Below are 18,654 nucleotides of genomic sequence, written 5' to 3' on the forward strand. Positions count from 1 at the left end.
CCCTGGGCAACCTGTGCCAGTGTCTCACCACCCTCACTGTAAAAAACATCTTCTTAACACCTAGTTTAAATCTCCCCTCCTCCAGTTTAAACCCATTATCCCTTGTCCTGCCATTACAAGACCTTGTAAATAGTCCCTCCCCGGCCCTCCTGCAGGCCCCCTTCAGCTACTGAAAGGCTACTACAAGGTCTCCTCGAAGCCTCCTCTTCTGCAGGCTGAAGAACCCCAACTCTCATAGCCTGTCCTCATAGCAGAGCTGCTCCACCCCCCTGAGCATCTTGGTGGCCTCCTCTGCACTCACTCCAGCAGTTCCATGTCCTTTTTGTGCTGGGGGCTCCAGAACTGTACACAGCACTCATCTACTCGTCTGCTGCAACCTCCCTGCTATGGGCAGTGATACCTCTCAACTAGACTCAGTGGCTCAAGGCTGCATTCAGCCTGGCCTTGAACACCCCCAGGGAGGAGGCATCTACAGCCTCTCTGGGCAGTCTGTTCCAGAGTCTTACTGCCCTCATAATGAAGAGCTTCTTCCTAGGACCCAGTCTAAACCTACTCTCCCTCAGCTTCAAACCATTCCCCTTTTGTCCTATTGCTAAGCACCTATATGAAAAGTCCCTCTGCAGCCTTCCTGCAGGATCCCTTCAGGTATTGCAAGGTAGCTCTGATGTTCCCCCCCCAGAGTCTTCTCCATGCTGAACATTCCCAGCTTCCTCAGCCTGTCCAGCTCCAGAGGTGCTCCAGACCTTGGATCATCTTTGTGGCACTCCTCTGGACATGCTCCAGCAGTTCTGTGCCCTTCTTACGATGGGGACACCAGAACTGGATGCACTATTCAAGGTGGGGTCTCAGAAGAGCAGAGTAAAGAGGCAGAATCACCTCTCAGCAGCTGTGTTGATTGATTGCAACAACTGCTGAGAGGAAAGAGTACTGTTAAAATACAAGCATGCTTAATTTCTTCCACAGCATCTGAAGGGGGCCTACAAGGAGGCTGGGGAGGGACTATTTACAAGGTCTTCTAATGGCAGAATGAGAAGGAATGGGTTTAAAATAGAAGAGAGGAGATACAAACTGGATGTTAGGAAGAAGTTAGGAAGAGGAGGCTTTGAGGTGACCTTCTTGTGGCCTTCCAGTATCTGAAGGGGAGCTACAAAAAAGCTGGGGAGGGTCTTTTTAGGCTATCAGAGAGTGACAGGACTGGGGGGAATGGAGCAAAGCTGGAGATGGGTAGGTTCAGAGTGGAGATGAGGAGGAAGTTGTTGAGCATGAGAGTGGTGAGAGCCTGGAATGGGTTGCCCAGGGAGGTGGTTGAGGCTTCATCCCTGGAGGTGTTTAAGGCCAGGATGGATGAGGCTCTGGCCAGCCTGATCTAGGGTAGGGTGTCCCTGGCCATGGCAGGGGGTTGGAACTGGATGATCCTTGTGGTCCCTTCCAACCCTGCCTGAGTCTTTGATTCTATGTTTCCAAGTTCTTTCCAGTGAGGGTGGTGAGACACTGGCACAGGTTGCCTGGGATGGATATGGATGCTCCCTCCCTGGAGGTGTTCAAGGCCAGGTCAGATAAGGCCTTGAGTGACCTGTTCTAGTGGGAGGTGTCCCTGCCTGTGGCGGGGGGTTGGAACTGGATGAGTTTTGAGGTCCAACTTCAACCATTCTATGAACATGCTTACAGGTAGAGCTGACCAGAAGTATCAGAGGTTACAATGCATACTTTGTAAAATATGCAGATTTGCCTTTGACTTTGCTACCTTCCTGCAGAAATGAGAGTAGTAGGCTGTTATTAATAGAGCAGAACTGGTGAGAGTGACATGCAGCAGCACCTTGTCTATTTGGAGTGCAGGAATAGAAAGAACAGATTGTTTGGGCCCTTTTAAACATGAAAACACTAAGGCATTTCATTCTATAATTGTATCCTCATGGCAGAGCTTCAGTTTGTTCCATCTCACCTTTGACTTAGCATGAATTAGCTTGGAGACAAGAAAGCTGCACATGCACATTCTCCCAGTCTGCATCTTCCATTTTTTTTCATACTCCCCAGGGGTTTACTTTTTCTTTCTTGTTCTTTTTCTGACAAAAGAATCTATAATTCTGCCATTTAAAATGGTCACTAACCCAGAACCTCTGTGGATGTAACAAAGGTGGCAGTGCCAGGGCTGCAGGCTGTTCAGCCCCACCATTCTTCACCTTGCCAGTCACACACTGGACCTGTTGCATTCCTGAAGCACACTGCCTGCTCTGCACTGCCCACTCTGACTTACAGCTGCCCTCCTTGGAAAGCTCTGTTTAGAAGTCCCTGAAGGTGGGGTGAGAAGGGCCTTGCAAATCACAGAATCAGTCAGGGTTGGAAGGGACCACAAGGATCATCTACTTCCAACCCCCCTGCCATGGGTGGGGACACCCTGCCCTAGATCAGGCTGCCCACAGCCTCATCCAGCCTGGCCTTAAACACCTCCAGGGATGGAGCTTCAACCACTTCCCTGGGCAACTCATTCCAGGCTCTCACCACTCTCATGCTGAACAACTTCCTCCTCACGTCAAGTCTGAACCTACCCAGGTCCAGCTTTGCTCCATTCCCCCAGTCCTGTCACTCCCTGATAGCTTAAAAAGTCTCTCCCCAGCTTTTTTGTAGGCTCCCTTCAGATACTGAAAGGCCACAGTAAGGTCACCTGGGAGCCTCCTCTTCTCCAGCCTGCACAGCCCCAACTCTTTCAGTCAGTCCTCATAGGAGAGCTGCTGCAGCCCTCTGAGCATCCTTGTGGCCCTGCTCTGGACACGCTCCAGCATCTCCACATCCTTCTTGTAAAAGCAATCCCCCAGATAGTCTAATTAGTATGTGGTTAGTTGTCCAGTTCCACTGCATAGGCTGATGACTGTGTAGTGTGTGGTGACGTTGGTTCCTCAGGCTTCTGCCATTTCCACAGTTTCCCAGAGCACTGACCACCAGCTGCTGTAGGTGGACAATTACTAAATACACATTTTACCTCAAATTTCAAAGGAGTTCACAGCATCATAGGATTGTGCAGGTTGGAAAAGACCTTTGAGATCGAGTCCAGGTGTTAATCCCGCACTGCCCAAGGTTCACATCTTCTGAAAGGACTGGGTTTTTCCTGAGCTACTTACAGTTTCTGACTGGGAGATGGAACAAGACAGGAGGGGAGCAGTGTGCAGATCACTGTCCAAGGCTGTGCTGTTCCTGACACAGGCTTCCTAGGAGGTGACAGGAGGGAAATGTTAGGAGTGTATTTCAACTTGGAAATTGGCTTTTTTTCCCTCTTTGCGTTATTTGGCTGTGGAAGGAGCTTTGTTTGGATACCATGGCATGTTTCAGAAGTCTGCCAGAGCAAGATGAACTATTGTGACAGGCCTGCAGCTGTGTTAGGGTATTTGCTGAGAGGACAGTTATAAAAGCAGCTCTCTCTCCACCCTTTCTGCTAGGAATGGGCACTCTCTGCTGGCTTTCATGTTTTCTCGACAAGAGGGAAAGCTAAACCGCCAACAGACTATGGAACTTGGTCACCATATACTTAAAGCTCACATTTTTAAGGTAAGCTTTACAGCCTAACAGCTTTTATGATCTATTCATCTGAATGCATCTTAGGGATTCTTCTCTGAGTTGCTTTAGATACTTTGTTAGAGGCTTATGCAAACCACTTGGTAGTGCTAACGAACAGAACTGTCATTTCTCTTCGTACTGCTGAGATGTAGCTGTCAATAGCATTTCTAATCCTATAGAGAGATCTCCTGTTATATCATTTCTGTTAGGGTCTCAGTAAAAGGACTGGAATTTCTTCCAGTCATCTTCAAGCCCTGTGGATTGGTTACAGTACTGATGGACTGTCTGCAGCCCTTGCTTCTCTGAGAAACATCTACACACCCAATGTGAAGGTAAGGGAGTAAGCATTGCGTACAGTCAAGGTTCAGCTGCCACTCTTGCTGGGACTCTGATGAACGTTGAAATCATTGCCAACCTTTAGGAGAAAAAACATCCACCCCTCTGCACCTGGAACTGAACTCCTTTAGAATAAGTCTTTCTGTGCTTTTTAAAGCTGTTGTTAAATTCCAGTTCACTCTTCCTTGATAGTTTTGATGGAAGGAAGGGTTTCACCCCCGGTTCCGATGTACCCACGTAGCAGGGATCAGTGTGTGGATGCATTCCCAGGGGTCAGATGCGCCACCTGGTTTGCTGGCCACACTTCAGCCATGTTTTCCTGCATGGCCAAGTACCACAAGAACTGTGAAAGGAGAAATACTGCGAGTGAAAGGATGTGAAGTACCAAATCTTTGCTCTGTTATTGGAGTCCTTGGGTTAAGGATAGAGAAATCCAAATGGGAGAGCTGCCATTCTGGCCAGCTGCTAAGCCTTTTGATTGGCAATGTGTGTGTACTTGCACACACACATACACACACACATCCAGGCTTTGATAACTTTTGTCAGATTGCTTTCTATGCAGTCTAGTTCTTTATTAATAGAATCAATTACAGAGTAGTTGCAAGTCACAGGGATGAAACTGTGGTGAGAGAGCAGAGAGCCTCACTCAGGGAAGAGCTGAATCTTCTACCAGGAGTAAAGAGATCACTAATGCAATAATCTCTTTGCTAACAGTTGATTTTAAACATTCATGGTGCTATATAGGGATAAAAAGTCAATGTCTACCAATAACATCCAAATTTTAGGGAGTAGCCTGTGAGTGGCTGACCCAAGACATCAAGTCTCTTAATCAGACAAAACTGAGGAGAAACTGCTTTGTTTAAACTCAATTTCAGGTGAGTCGGCTGCTGATCTTGGCAGGAGCAAATGTGAATTACAGGACTGAAGTACTGAATAATGCTCCAGTGCTGTGTGTTCAGTCACACCTTGGGCATGAAGAAGTGGTCACTCTTCTGCTGGAATTTGGAGCTGCAGTTGATGGAACTTCAGAAAATGGGATGACAGCACTTAGCTACGCAGCCGCTGCGGGCCACATGAACATAGTTTCACTGCTGTGCAAAAGAGGTGCAAAGGTAAGCTGGTGCACACAGACTGCAGTGCCTGCAGCCCAAAAAAAGTCAGGCAGAGGCCTAAGAAAGATGTTGTTGATACACAATTCACACTCGTGGATTTGGAGCAGGGCAGTGGAAGAGTCCAGAACATCTGCACAGCCTTCCATGAAGCATTTTCTACCTAGCCCATCTGTTCAGGCAATTCCAGGTCTGCCTCGCCATGCATTTAGCTTGTCCATGACTGTCATGGGAGGCAGTGTCAAAAGCCTTACTGAAGTTGAAGTAGACAGCATCCCCTGCTCTCCTCTCATACACCAAGCCAGATTTCCTCTTGGTAAATCCATGCTGACCCCTCCCAGTCTCCCTCCTGTCGTTTCCATGTTTGGAAATGGTTTCCAGGAATAGTTTTTCCCTCACCTTCCCTGCAACTGTGGTGAGGCTGTCTGATTCTTCCTTCCTGCCCTCCCTGATGATAGGATTGACACTGCAGTGCTCAGGAGCTTCTCCTCTCCATCGCCTTTCCCTGGGCTTTGTAACTTTCTAATGTCATTTTCCCCTCAATGCAGACTGACTATGTAGACAAGAAAGGCCAGTGTGCATTGGTCCATAGTGCTCTGAGAGGACATTGTGACATCCTGCAGTACTTACTCAATGTTGCTTGGACAACTGCTTCTTCCCAAGAACAAAATTCACTAAGAAAAAGCCAAGCAGTGCAGCAAGCTCTGACAGCAGCTTCCAGCATGGGACACTGCCAGGTAGGTTGGGTAGTTCAGGTGCTGGTGTTTGAATTCCTGGGAATTGTACAGCACTGCTTGCAGCTGGTTTTAAAACAGGTTTGAAAAGCAGAACTGTTGGGACTTAGGATATTTGAAATAGTTTGCATTCTTAGCAGTTGGTTTTAAGCTGCAATCAATTATCCAATCATATTTTTCAACAGTTTCTTCAACGAGAATTATTCAACAGTTCAACAAGAGCAAGTGCAAGGTCCTGCACCTGGGTTGAGGCAATCCCAAGCACTGATATAGGCTGGGCAATGACTGGCTTGAGAGCAGCCCTGGGGAGAGGGACCTGGGGGTGCTGGTGGATGAGCTCAACATGAGCCAGCAGTGTGCACTTGCAGCCCAGAGAGCCAAGCAGAGCCTGGGCTGCATCAGAAGTGTGGCCAGCAGGCTGGGGGAGGTGATTCTCCCCCTCTACTCCACTCTGGTGAGACCCCACCTGCAGCACTGTATCCAGTTCTGGAGCCCCTGTTACAAGAAAGATCTGAATGTGCTGGAGTGTGTCCAGAGAAGGGCCACAAGGATAATCAGAGGGCTGGAGCTGCTCTCCTGTGGAGACAGACTGAGAGAGTTGGGGTTGTTCAGTCTGGAAAAGAGAAGGCTCCAAGGAGACCTTATTGTGGCCTTCCAGTATCTGAATGGTGCCTACAAGAAAGCTGGGGAGGGACTTTTTAGGGTGTCAGGTAGTGATGGAACTGGGGGGGAATGGAGCAAAATTAGAAGTGGGTAGATTCAGATTGGATATTAGGAAGAAGTTCTTCACCATGAGGGTGGTGAGACACTGGAACAGGTTGCCCAGGGAGGCGGTAGAAGCCACATTCCTGGAAGTTTTTAAGGCCAGGCTGGATGTGGCTCTGAGTAGCCTGATCTAGCACGAGGTGTCCCTGCCCATGGCAGGGGGGTTGGAGCTGGATGATCCTTGAGGTCCCTTCCAGCCCTGACAATTCTGATTCTATGATTTCATTCAGGATTTGTTTACATACAATTCTCTGTCTACCTTTTCCTCTCTGTTTTTGGAAGTTGACTTAAACCTCTACTGGTGATAATCATAGAATCCACTAAAGCTCAGTGAATCACAGGCATCACAGAATTGTCAGGGTTGGAAGGGACTTCAAAGATCATCCAGTTCCACCCCACCCTGCCTCGGGCAGGGACACTTCACACATGCAAAGTAGCCTGAACCAATTAATTGAAAGGTGCTGGGCTTGTTAAACACTGCTTTTGATAGCATTCAGTCACCTTCAAGCCTTACTAAAAAGCACCCAGACCTTGCTTGAACTTGGTTGAGAAGCACTCTCACTAACTTTAAACCTTTTACCCTACCCATTGCTGTGTCTTGTTACAGCACATGGGTTATGTGCCTCACTACATCTCTGCTTTGACAGGTGGTTTGCTACATCTTGGCAATCGAGAAGGACCTTGATGTAGACATCAACGAGACTGATGCCTTGTGGGGAGAAACAGGTATGGCCTTTCTCACAGTTTCTGTAATTCATTTAACCAAGTAAGAGGCTTTAATAGTGATTTTTGTTAAATTCAGGTGTTTTTTTATGATAAAAGTCATGGGAAAACAACCCATTTTTAATAACAAAATAGAGTTTATAAGGGTAGGGTTTTTAACTGACTGAAACTATTCATGTGATGAAGAGCTGTTTGATACTGAAATTACTGTAGATCTGACTTGGAAATTATTGTCTGTGGAAACAGTGCTTTGTGATAGGACAAGGAGCAGTGGGTGTAAGTTACAGCAAAAGAGGTTCTGCCTCAATACAAGAGGGAACTTCCTTACTGTAAGGGTCACAGAGCACTGGATCAGGCTTCTCAGAGAGGCTGTGGAGTCTCCTTCTCTGGAGACTTTCAAGGCCTGTCTGGATGTGTTCCTCTGTGATCTGTCTTAGATTGTATTGTCCTGCTCTGGCAGGGGGGTTGGACTTCATGATCTCCTTGGGTCCCTTCCAACCCCTAACATCCTGTGATCCTTTGAGCTCCAGTCCAGGTAGTCTGTTGGAGGACTTTATAAAACAGAAACATTCAGGTTGGAGAAGCCCCTCAGAATCACCAAGTCCAACCCATATCCCTACTCTACAAGGTGCACCCTAAACCATATCCCCAAGCACCACATTCAAACGACTTTGAAACACAGGCAGTGTCAGTGACTCAATCACCACCCTGGGCAGCCCATCCCAATGCCTGACCACTCTTTCTTGCTAGGAAAAAAAATAATTCCTAATAGCTAGTCTAAACCTGCCCAGTTGCAGCTTGAAAGCCTTATTTGTAGGAATTGTTAGGTGATGGCCTCACTTTGTCTTCCAACTCCTGGCTAAGGCTTAGGGAGCTGTGTTGTTGCTGTGCTGCTGGTTACACCTTGTACCCAAAATGCTGGCACTGACATTTCTGGACAGCACAGCTTGCTTTGCCTTTAGAATCATAGAATCAACCAGGTTGGAAGAGACCTCCAAGATCATCCAGTCCAACCTAGCACCCAGCCCTAGCCAGTCAACCAGACCATGGCACTAAGTGCCTCATCCAGGCTTTTCTTGAAGACCCCCAGGGACGGTGCCTCCACCACCTCCCTGGGCAGCCCATTCCAATGGGAAATCACTCTCTCTGTGAAGAACTTCTTCCTAATATCCAGCCTAGACCTACCCTGGCACAACTTGAGACTGTGTCCCCTTGTTCCATTACTGGTTACCTGGGAGAAGAGGCCACCCCCCACCTGGCTACAATGCCCCTTCAGGTAGTTGTAGACAGTAATAAGATCACCCCTGAGCCTCCTCTTCTGCAGGCTAAACAGGCCCAGCTCCCTCAGCCTCTCCTCATAGGATTTGTGCTCCAGGCCCCTCACCAGCTTTGTTGCCCTTCTCTGGACATGTTCCAGCACCTCAACATCTTTCTTGAATTGAGGGGCCCAGAACTGGACATGCCCATTTGTGTCACAGTTGGTTTCCACTTGTTTGGAGCTAAACAGTGTAAGAGTGAATTAGTGAGGGAGTGAAGAGTGACAATGTTAAAAGCAGAGAACTTACTGCCTACTACAGTGTTTGGAATTTCAGCCTCCACTGGAGTTTGAAAACTACTTTATCATGCTTGAAAACGCTAAAAAAAATGTAAGAGATTGACAGTTTGACCCAGCTGTTGCTGCAGAATGGACTGGATCAGGTTGTAGGGAACGGGGGGTGAGCCTTCCACCGCTCTTGCAGAAGCTGCTGCACATGGCCCCGTTTTCCACATGGCATTAGCGTCCGTGGCGCTTTGACACTAACAGCAACAGCATTTGAATTTCAAGCTCCATTTCAAGCACACAATGAGTTGATGTAAGGGAAATGGAAGAGGGGGGAGGAAAATCGTGGTGGGGGAAATGTTGTCAAGCTTCAGCGAGCATCCTAGTGAGAAGCAGGGAGCGCAATAAGCTGCAGGAGAAGGTGGCAGGTTGCAGTGCTGCAAGGCTGGGTGTTTAAACTTTGGCCTTCTACTGCTGAGCAGAGCCACAAAGTAGCGGTGCCACACCCTGAGTACTGTGTCCAGTTCTGGGCCACTCAATTCAAGAGAGATGTTGAGGTGCTGGAACGTGTCCAGAGAAGGGTGACAAAGCTGGTGAGGGGCCTGGAACACAAACCCTCTAAGGAGAGGCTGAGGGAGCTGGGGGTGTGCAGCCTGCAGAAGAGGAGGCTCAGGGGTGACCTCATTGCTGTCTACAACTACCTGAAGGGACATTGTAGCCAGGTGGGGTTGGGCTCTTCTCCCAAGCAAGCAGCAACAGAACAAGGGGACACAGTCTCAAGTTGTGCCAGGGGAGCTTTAGGCTGGATGCTAGGAGGAAGTTGTTGGCAGAGAGAGTGATTGGCATTGGAATGGGCTGCCCAGGGAGGTGGTGGAGTCACTGTCCCTGGAGGTGTTCAGGAAAAGCCTGGCTGAGGCACTTAGTGCCATGGTCTAGTTGACTGGCTAGGGCTGGGTGCTAGGTTCACTGGATGATCTTGGAGGTCTCTTCCAACCTGGTTGATTCTATGATTCTATGTGGGGAATTGACCTGCTATCGTACAAGCCAGATGTTGTGAACAAAAAGATGCAGGGATTTGTATCCTGCAGGTGCCTAAAATAAAGATCACAGTGGTGACTTTATCCCTGTGCTGTGCAGCACTGATTGCTGCAGCGCTGTTGGGCTGCTCCTTCGGCAGCCCGCATGGGGGTGTGTGTGCAGTTGTGGTGCTCTGGTGTTTGCAGCCGGGGCTCAGGAGGTGCCTTCTGTCTGTGCAGGAGCTAAAAGGTTACTGCATTGTAGCTGGATGTCCAGGCAGCATAGACTGTTCAGCTGAAAAGAGGCTTTTCCAAGGTGAACCAGAATGTCTCCTGTGTACTGGAAAACATGCAGTAATCCCTTGATGTCTGGAGCAAGGGTGAAGGCAGGAATTACAGCTCTGGGTTGCCGTCCTGCTGTGTTTTGCACCACGAGAAACTAGGAAAGCAATTCTAGCTAATGTATAGTGGAGCTAAGATGTCCAAGCTCCCACCTTCCTGCTTTTTGGTATGACATCACTGCTGGGGATGGAGTAAACAGCTTCCTCAAACTTGAGTTCCAGGCACTTTGTCGAATCCCAGCATTGTTCCCATCTGCAGCGTTGAGCAGGGTCTGATAGGGGCGAAGCTTTCTTGTGAAAAAAGTGATTAATGGAAAAGGAACTGGCTCAGGCTGCTGCCTGTATCCAGAATTTTCATAGAGATCCTTTTTAACCCAAAAACTATGCATGTCGTACAGTTGTTACCTTTGGGAGCTCTCTTTTTGTTCAGCACAGAATGTGTGTGTGGCTTTATTGACTTGACCTAACCTGATTCTGACTGACTTGAGGGACAAAACTCTTATGGAGCAGCTGAGCTGACAAACGTGGGGGATTCAGTAAGACTCTTACAATGTGCATGTGTCAGGAGATGTGGTAAGCCAGCTAAGAGCTGCTGTTGATGAACGTGCTTTCTTTAGCCCTGACAGCTGCTGCAGGAAGAGGAAAGCTGGAGGTCTGCGAGTTACTTCTGCAGCACGGAGCAGCCGTGACGAGAGCCAACAGGAGAGGGGTGCCTCCCCTCCTCTGTGCAGTACGGCAGGGGCACTGGCAGGTCTGGCACATCTCTGCCAATTAAAGGCATTCCTCTGGGAAGTGGGCCTCGATTCCTTCTGTCTCTAGCCCTCTCATAAATTACTGTACATTTCCACTGCCCCTTTGCTTCAAAGGGACCTGTTCAGGAGCTCCCTTTTGAGGTTACTTGAAACCATGCAAGGGATGTGGAAGTACATAGGCTGCATGACAACCTTAGGTGTGATAGACCTCAAAAGCCACACATGGGAGTTAAAATAATCCCTAGACCAAGAAGAGAAGCAATTTCAGATCCTCTGCTGCTTCTGTATTAATGGGGAGAGAACCTTAGAGTCAGGAGCCTTCCTCGTGCTGGCCACTCCAGTCAGGAGCAGGCCTGAGCTGTGCAGGATTTCTCAGTGACTGCTAGAAACACCTTAGTCCTCTTTGTGCTATCAGGGCTAAAATCTAAATCTGCCAACTTGTTCTTCCATTGCTCTTTTCTCCTTCAGATTGCTAAGCTTCTAGTGGAGCATGGGTCTGATGTGAACTTGAGTGACAAGCAAGGCCGAACTCCGCTTATGGTGGCTTCTTGTGAAGGACATTTAAGCACTGTGGAATTTCTGCTTTCTCAAGGTAGGAAATGAAAGGTTGATTGAAAGAGCTGCACAGCTGTCCCAGAGACCACAGCTGTGTGAGGGAAGGCCGAGAGCCATGGAGTTTTTTAGTCTGGAGAGGAGACGACTGAGAGAGGAATCTCATAAACATATATACCTGAGGTCTGGGTGTCAAGAAGGAAGGGACAGGGACAGCCTTTGCTCACTTGTGCCCTGCAGTAGGACAAGAGGCAGTGGATATTAACTACAGCACAGAGAGTTCCACCTCAACATGAGGAGGAACTTCTTTACTCTAAGGGTCACAGAGCACTGGAATAGGCTCCCCAGAGAGGCTGTGGAGTCTCCTTCTCTGGAGACTTTCAAGCCCTGTCTGGATGTGTTCCTCTGGCTAGGGCTGGGGGATAGGTTGGACTGGATGATCTTGGAGGTCTCTTCCAACCTGGTTGATTCTATGATTCTGTGATTCTGTGACCTGCAATAGATTATGGTTCTGCTCTGGCAGGGGAGTTGGACTCTCTGGTCTTCAGAGGTCCCTTCCAACTCCTGACATCCTGTGAACTTCTTCTTGAACAGGACATAACAAAGTTAATTTCCATTTTACAGGAGCAGCTCTTTCATCTTTGGACAAGGAAGGACTAACAGCTTTGAGCTGGGCCTGCCTGAAAGGGCACAGGGAGGTGGTTCAGTACTTAGTTGAGAAAGGCGCAACAACTGATCAGACAGACAAGAATGGACGAACACCCCTGGACCTGGCAGCTTTTTATGGAGATGCTGATATTGTAAGTAGAACTAAGAGCAGGAAAACTAAGCCTGTGTTTTCAAAATGCAAAACAAAGCTTAGAGAAGACCTTGCTGAGCAAAAGAGAGAGGACAGCTGGGGAAGTGGGCAAACTGCTTACACAACTGGCATCTGGACTGTAGGAAAGCATTTTAGTACCAAGCTGGTTGTGAGGGAGTCCAGCATGATGCTGCTATGTTTTACAGCAGAGTAATGCAAAAGGGTTTTGCTTCTCCATCACAAGACAGCATAACTTGACTTTGATGGCTATCTCACATGCCTCGGTTGAGTGGGGAGGAACTGTTGGAAATCCTTACCCTTGCAAAGGTGGCACTGAGCACATCTGGAGCGTGCGGCTGGTGCGCTTCAAGGACCAGTGGTAGCTTGCACATTTTGCTGCTCTGCCTTTCCTACCAAAACTACCATGAGAGGGCTGTCTTGTTTCTTCTCCCAGGTGCAGTACTTGGTAGAGAAAGGAGCGATGATCGAGCACGTCGACCATAGCGGCATGCGGCCGCTGGACAGAGCTATCGGCTGTCGCAACACGGCAGTGGTGGTCATGCTCCTGAGAAAGGGAGCCAAGCTAGGTTAGTGGAACCAGCTCCTGCTCCACAGGAACAACCAGCTGTCTGCTCTGCCAGGTGGCTGGTGGTGTTGTAAAGTGGATTTAAATGAGTAACGCTGCAAATAGACATGGGAGGCTGGGAGGTGGTGTGGTTGGCAGGTGCCCGATAGGGAGAAATCATCGCTCTCTTGTAAGGGCAGACACTGAAGGCTCACTTCAGCAGTGAGGCAATGCAAATAACTGATTCTGTTCCTCTCTCTGTGCTGATGAGGAGGTCTACAGGAGACAACAGTCTTCACATGCTTACTCTATCACAATATATTTAAGAGGAGGTCTAAAGGAGACAGCCTTACATGCTTACTCTCCCACAATATAGGTGAACTAAGAAAATGATGGGAACTTTACTAGTGATGCTTAATGCTGACACTAGGAACGACTTAGATTTCAAAGTTTTACACTTAAATAATATTATTTTAATAAGTCATAGAATTTGTACACTTTTGCAAACAGTGGGCAAAAAAAAACCCACCAAGCCTGTGTCCAAATCTTCTCAGATCAGTAGGCAAGTAGGTGGTGCAGGTGTGTGGATGATAATTTCTGCATCCCTTGTAGCTTTAAATCATCATTCACCATTTCTGGGGAACAAACACAGGTCCTTACTTAGGCCTGACCTCTACTGTGACTTCCATACCATCCTGTATTGGCTTTAGACCAGGGGTGAAATGAGTTGGACTAGTTTTAATACCTGTCTGCTTTCTTTGTAGGGAGGCAAGGGGCAGGTATGGGTATTATAAACGTATGGATAATGTAGCTATATTTGTAGGCAGTAATAACCATAGTTGCAGGCAGGCAGAATACCTAACTGAAGCAGGATTAAGGATTCCTGGTGTGAGTAGGTATCAGAGACACTTCCCTTTCATCAGAGATCCTTAAAATTTAACTTGCAGGAAATGCAGCATGGGCGATGGCCACCTCAAAACCTGATATCCTCCTCATTCTGCTGCAGAAACTGATGGAGGAAGGAAATATACTGTACAAAGTAGGTAAATTATTTGTTTGATGATAGTAGAGTACTTTAAATGGACTTCTGACTGAAGGGAGATTGAAGTTCTTTGCACCTCCTTCCCTGTTAAAGCACGATGTGCACTTGCATGTGCTTTCATGTGGGGAATGAGACTGAAATCTTGAGGACTCTGGGAAAGAAACACTGAAACCTCCTGTGTGTAAAATGAATGAGAGTGAAGATGGCCAAGTGCACTTTCTGTTGAGCAATTCTCTAGTCAGTATCTCTAGCAGCCAGTTGCTTCTTAAACGCTGCTCCAAATGAGAGGTGCTGATTGTCTTGAACTAAGGGACCTGTGGTCAATCTCCTTTTCTTCAGATCATGTCCTTTTGTACAGTATTTAAACACACAATGAGGAAACTGACAGTTCTTTGGATATAGTCTATTTGCTCGTGGTGCTCTATGGCCCAGCAGAGAGGCTGGAAGTAGTTTTGTGTGCTGTGCTCTTTTCACCAGTGCAGCACAGTGCTGCATGGCTTCCACGAGCGTCACTCAGCATCTCTTCTAGCTACAAGACTTGTCATTTGTAGGGGTTTTATAAGGGGCCTCAAATATCTGTCACCTTATCTCTGACCTTTGGTCTGTATCACATGCACCTGCTTAGGTTCTCCTAGATTCTGTACAAGAGCCTTATGAATGCACTTAGACAACTGACCAGGAGTATTGAGCCTGAAATGTCTTAGGGCTTTCCATGCAAGCAGATCTGCCTTCTGAGCAGCCTAAAGGATCACAGACTTTATGCCACAAAGGCAGTTCTGTCACCCCCAGCAAGGCTCCCCCATGTCACACCCCTCCAGTGGTGTGTCAGATGTGACTCACTGGTGATCAGGGAAAAGGTGCCACCACGTCACCAGCAGCAGCTCATTTTCTTCATGGTCCCCTCAAGCTGCTGCTGGGACTCTGACACCAGAGTAGGGCAAGCCTCAGGGCTAAAGGGGGTTTCCTACAGGGAGTTGAACTCCTGGCTGGTTTCTGTCTCTAGAGTGCTGAGTTTAATATATTAGAGTCATTGAAATGGACTTCCCAGAGCTGTGGCAGGTCATCGCCTTCTCCCAGTATGCTCTGGTTTTATTTGCCAGCTGTTTTGAACTGATGGTTGTTGTGCAGAGTAACATCCAGCTGAGCATGCTCACTGCCTGCAGCAGATTTTCACCACTTCATTAAGATGAAGTAAATAAAGACATCAAATGTCTATGAAAAGGAATGAACTTGTACAATAGCAGTAAAGAGAACATCTCCTTGAAGAGCAGCTCTTGGTAGATGTCACATAGAGAAGTGGCTTTTTGCAAGAGTATTGCAAGGTGAAGAGTTTGTGACAAGCCTCTTGTTCCCTACATCTGCAGAAAGGAAAGATGAAAGAGGCAGCTCAGCGCTATCAGTATGCCCTGAGGAAGTTTCCAAGAGAAGGATTTGGAGAAGAAATGAAAGCATTCAACGAGCTGAGAGTTTCCTTGTACCTGAATTTATCCCGATGCCGCCGAAAAACAAATGTAAGCTCTTGCTGGTAGCCTCTCTGCCAGGGGACTCTTAGACTTGGGTTATGCCACTGAGGTTGTACTTGGACCTTTAGTTTTGCTGTTGCAGAATCCTTTTCACCGCACCCTGGTTATGGGCTTTGTTGTCTCAGCAAACAAACGAGAAGGGTTCAGAAGATGAAAACACATTGCCATGGGGGATCTGTTACAGCTGTTCGTGTCACAGAATCACCATGAGTTGGGTTGGAAGGGACTTGAAAGACCACCTGGTTCCAGTCACCTGCTGTGGGCAGGGACACCTCCTGTTAGACCAGGTTGCTCAGAGCCTAGCCTGGAACTCACCAAGATGGGGCAGTGTAAAGTACTTTGCATGCAGTGCAGGTGGTTTGGAATGATCAGCTGCTGGATGGCTTTGGTACTCCAAAAACACTAAATGGAAACTGCCACCGCTACCCCTGGTTGCTGTACAGCTGCTGCAGCTGTATCGTGCTGGTGTTCTGCTGGGTGTTCTTGGCCCCTGCTTTGCTCTGAGGCGTTTCTGAGCACTCTACACAGGCAGCTGAGTGCTTGGCAGAGCAGTACTCATCCTTTCCTTTCTGTGCTAGAAGAGGTAAGGCCTCTCCTGCTGCCTTCCTAAACAAGCCTGGCTTTTTCACTTGGGGCAGATTAGCAGAAAGTGGCTCTGCAAACAGCTCCTGTGTGTGGTTCTCACCATACCCCACTGAAGACTCCTGTCTCTTACACCTGATAATCCTGGAGTGCTCCACCTCACATCTAAAGCTGCTGTTACCCTGCTCTTGGATGAGATCTCAGGCTGTGGCTTTCAGGCGTTACTACCATCCAACCTCATGCATCACCAGGCTCACTTCATTCAGGATTAGGAAGGCCCCGTGCTATGCGTGGCTGTTAGAAAAATTAGACCTGCTTCTGCCTCACCCTTCCTGGAGCCCTCTGTGCCCAACTGCACTCCTGCTTTGTTAATTAGTCTTTAGTGTGACCAGCAAGTTGCTAAACTCTTACTCTGTGTTTTTGCTAAGCAAAGGCCAAGACTCTATGTCTAGTGGAATTGTTCTCTCAAAATTCCACCTGCCTTATCAAAGCAAGCTCTGGACTAGTCCATCCCAGCTCCTGCTTGGGCTCTACAGTGCTAGGTCTTTAGCTGGCCTTTTTTCCAGACTGTCCAAAGTCATTTAGCCTGTTAAACATTCAGCCCCTTCCAGCACTTCCATATCTCTGGGTTGAAAATGACCCTGGCTGTCATATATAATATGTAATATTATATATATATTATACAATCATAATTATATATTATATACAATTATATACGATATATTACATTATGTTTAATATATTACACTATATATATATTTATATAAAAATATAAATAGTTATAAATATATAAAATAATTATAAATATATATAAATAGTTATATATATATATATATAAGAAATATAAATATATATAAATATATAAATAATATAATATATTTTTTTATATATAGTATGTTTATATATTATAATTATATATATATAATATATAATCATATTGCTTTTTAGCCACTTTGGAGTCCACTTCTCTCAGACACGAAAGGCAGGGCTGGCAAAGTAAGGTCTACTCTCAATCATTCAGAAGACACAGAATCATAGAATGATTTAGGGTTGGAAGTGACCTCCAAGGGTCATCTAGTCCAACCCTGCTGCAGACAGAAGTGACCTCAACTAGATCAGGTTGCCCAGAGCCCTGCTGAGCCTGGGATATCTCCTGGGATGGGGCCCAAACCACCTCACTGTGTGGTGATAGGCCTCGTCCTATCACCACACAGTCTCTCTCCATCCTTCTTGTAGGCCTCCTTCAGATACTGGAAGGCTGCTATTAGGTCTCCATGCTGAACAACCTCAGTTCCCTCAACTTGTCTTTGTAGCTTTAACCCCCTGATCATTTTTGTGGTCCTACTCTAGACCCACTCCATCAAGTCCCTCCTATATTGAGGGCTCCATACCTGTACACAGCACTCCAGATGAGGTCTGACTGGAGCAGAGGAAAGTGGCATAATCACCTCTCTGGAGCTGCTGGCACCGCTTTGTTTGATGCAGCCCAGGATGTGGTCTGCCCTCGTGCTGATGACTGCTTGCACTGCACAGGTTCTCCACACTTCTGGAGCTGTACCAGAACTGAAGAGCATGCAGCTTTTGTTGTCAGTGTGTAATGGGTGCTTCTGTTGCCATTACAGGACTTTGGGCTGGCTGAAGAGTTTGCTACGAAAGCTCTGGACCTGAAACCCAAGTCGTACGAAGCATACTACGCTCGAGCACGAGCCAAGAGGAACAGCAGGTACTGTCTGATTCATGGCTGCACAGCTATCTTTAACTGCCTAACCCTTGCAAAAACTCCTTCTCTTTTCCATTAGTTCCATTTGGAATTTGCAAAGCTATTTGCCTTGTGGCCCTTCCATCTGTATTAGGTCTCTGCATCAACACTAACCAAATCCAGATAGCAGTATTCTCACTGCAGTCATTATTAGGCAGTGCAGAAAGTAAGTAACGGCTACGAAGAAGAAAGGGTGACTGGTTCTTCTGTTCCTTGTGCTCAGCAAGCAGCAGCATGCCACCAACCTTCTGCACTGTTTATTACCAAGAATCATAGAATCAACCAGGTTGGAAGAGACCTCCAAGATCATCCAGTCCAACCTAGCACCCAGCCCTAGCCAGTCAACCAGACCATGGCACTAAGTGCCTCATCCAGTCTTTTCTTGAAGACCCCCAGGGACGGTGACTCCACCACCTCCCTGGGCAGCCCATTCCAATGCCAATCACTCTCTCTGTGAAGAACTTCTTCCTAATATCCAGCCTATATCTACCCTGGCACAACTTGAGACTGTGTCCCCTTGTTCTATTGCTGGTTGCTTTTACAGGCCAGGGTATGTTGAACCATGAACAGTTCAAGATGAACACAAGGAGCAAGAGGAGGAACCATCTCTTGAACCTAGAGAACCGCCAAGGTGTAGTGGCATAACCGAAGCCTAGGAGAGCTGCTGTTGTGGTTAACTGTGTCTTTCCTAAGCAGCACAATAAATGGTCACAAGGCTGAGTTCAGCAACTCACCTACGCTCAGAACAGTGCAGAAGACAAAGCCTCAGTGCCTAGTGTTAGCAGCAGGCTTCTGCTGCTTTCATGACAGAGCTGTTAGGGTACAAGGGGAAGGGTTCAGGGCTGGCTCTGTATTTTCACCCAATTTCCGGGAGAACATCCAGTTCTTACATTGCCAGCATCTGCAGGTGACCAATCAGAATGTATCTTTGCAAGTGACACAGGTGGATTAACAGCAGCAATGCTGA

At 47.4% G+C, this 18,654-nt stretch overlaps 1 protein-coding gene across 7 annotated transcripts in view; it reads left to right on the forward strand.

The window, feature by feature from the left end:
- TANC1 (tetratricopeptide repeat, ankyrin repeat and coiled-coil containing 1) overlaps window positions 1-18,654 on the forward strand; it is an 88,943-nt gene that overhangs the window by 67,744 nt on the left and 2,545 nt on the right. For 6 of the 7 annotated variants that reach the window (XM_064155331.1, XM_064155356.1, XM_064155347.1 and 3 more), the window contains 12 exons: window positions 3,432-3,540; window positions 3,759-3,881; window positions 4,761-4,997; window positions 5,543-5,731; window positions 7,141-7,219; window positions 10,731-10,864; window positions 11,334-11,457; window positions 12,042-12,217; window positions 12,671-12,803; window positions 13,729-13,820; window positions 15,188-15,334; window positions 17,551-17,651. In XM_064155331.1, coding sequence (XP_064011401.1) covers window positions 3,432-3,540; window positions 3,759-3,881; window positions 4,761-4,997; window positions 5,543-5,731; window positions 7,141-7,219; window positions 10,731-10,864; window positions 11,334-11,457; window positions 12,042-12,217; window positions 12,671-12,803; window positions 13,729-13,820; window positions 15,188-15,334; window positions 17,551-17,651 — 1,644 coding nt within the window. Of the gene's footprint in view, window positions 1-3,431; window positions 3,541-3,758; window positions 3,882-4,760; window positions 4,998-5,542; window positions 5,732-7,140; window positions 7,220-10,730; window positions 10,865-11,333; window positions 11,458-12,041; window positions 12,218-12,670; window positions 12,804-13,728; window positions 13,821-15,187; window positions 15,335-17,550; window positions 17,652-18,231; window positions 18,549-18,654 lie in introns of those variants that run through there. The other variant, XM_064155382.1, reaches the window with a different exon arrangement.

The sequence above is a fragment of the Pogoniulus pusillus genome, chromosome 2 (genome assembly GCF_015220805.1).
Source record: "Pogoniulus pusillus isolate bPogPus1 chromosome 2, bPogPus1.pri, whole genome shotgun sequence".
NCBI lineage: Eukaryota > Metazoa > Chordata > Aves > Piciformes > Lybiidae > Pogoniulus > Pogoniulus pusillus.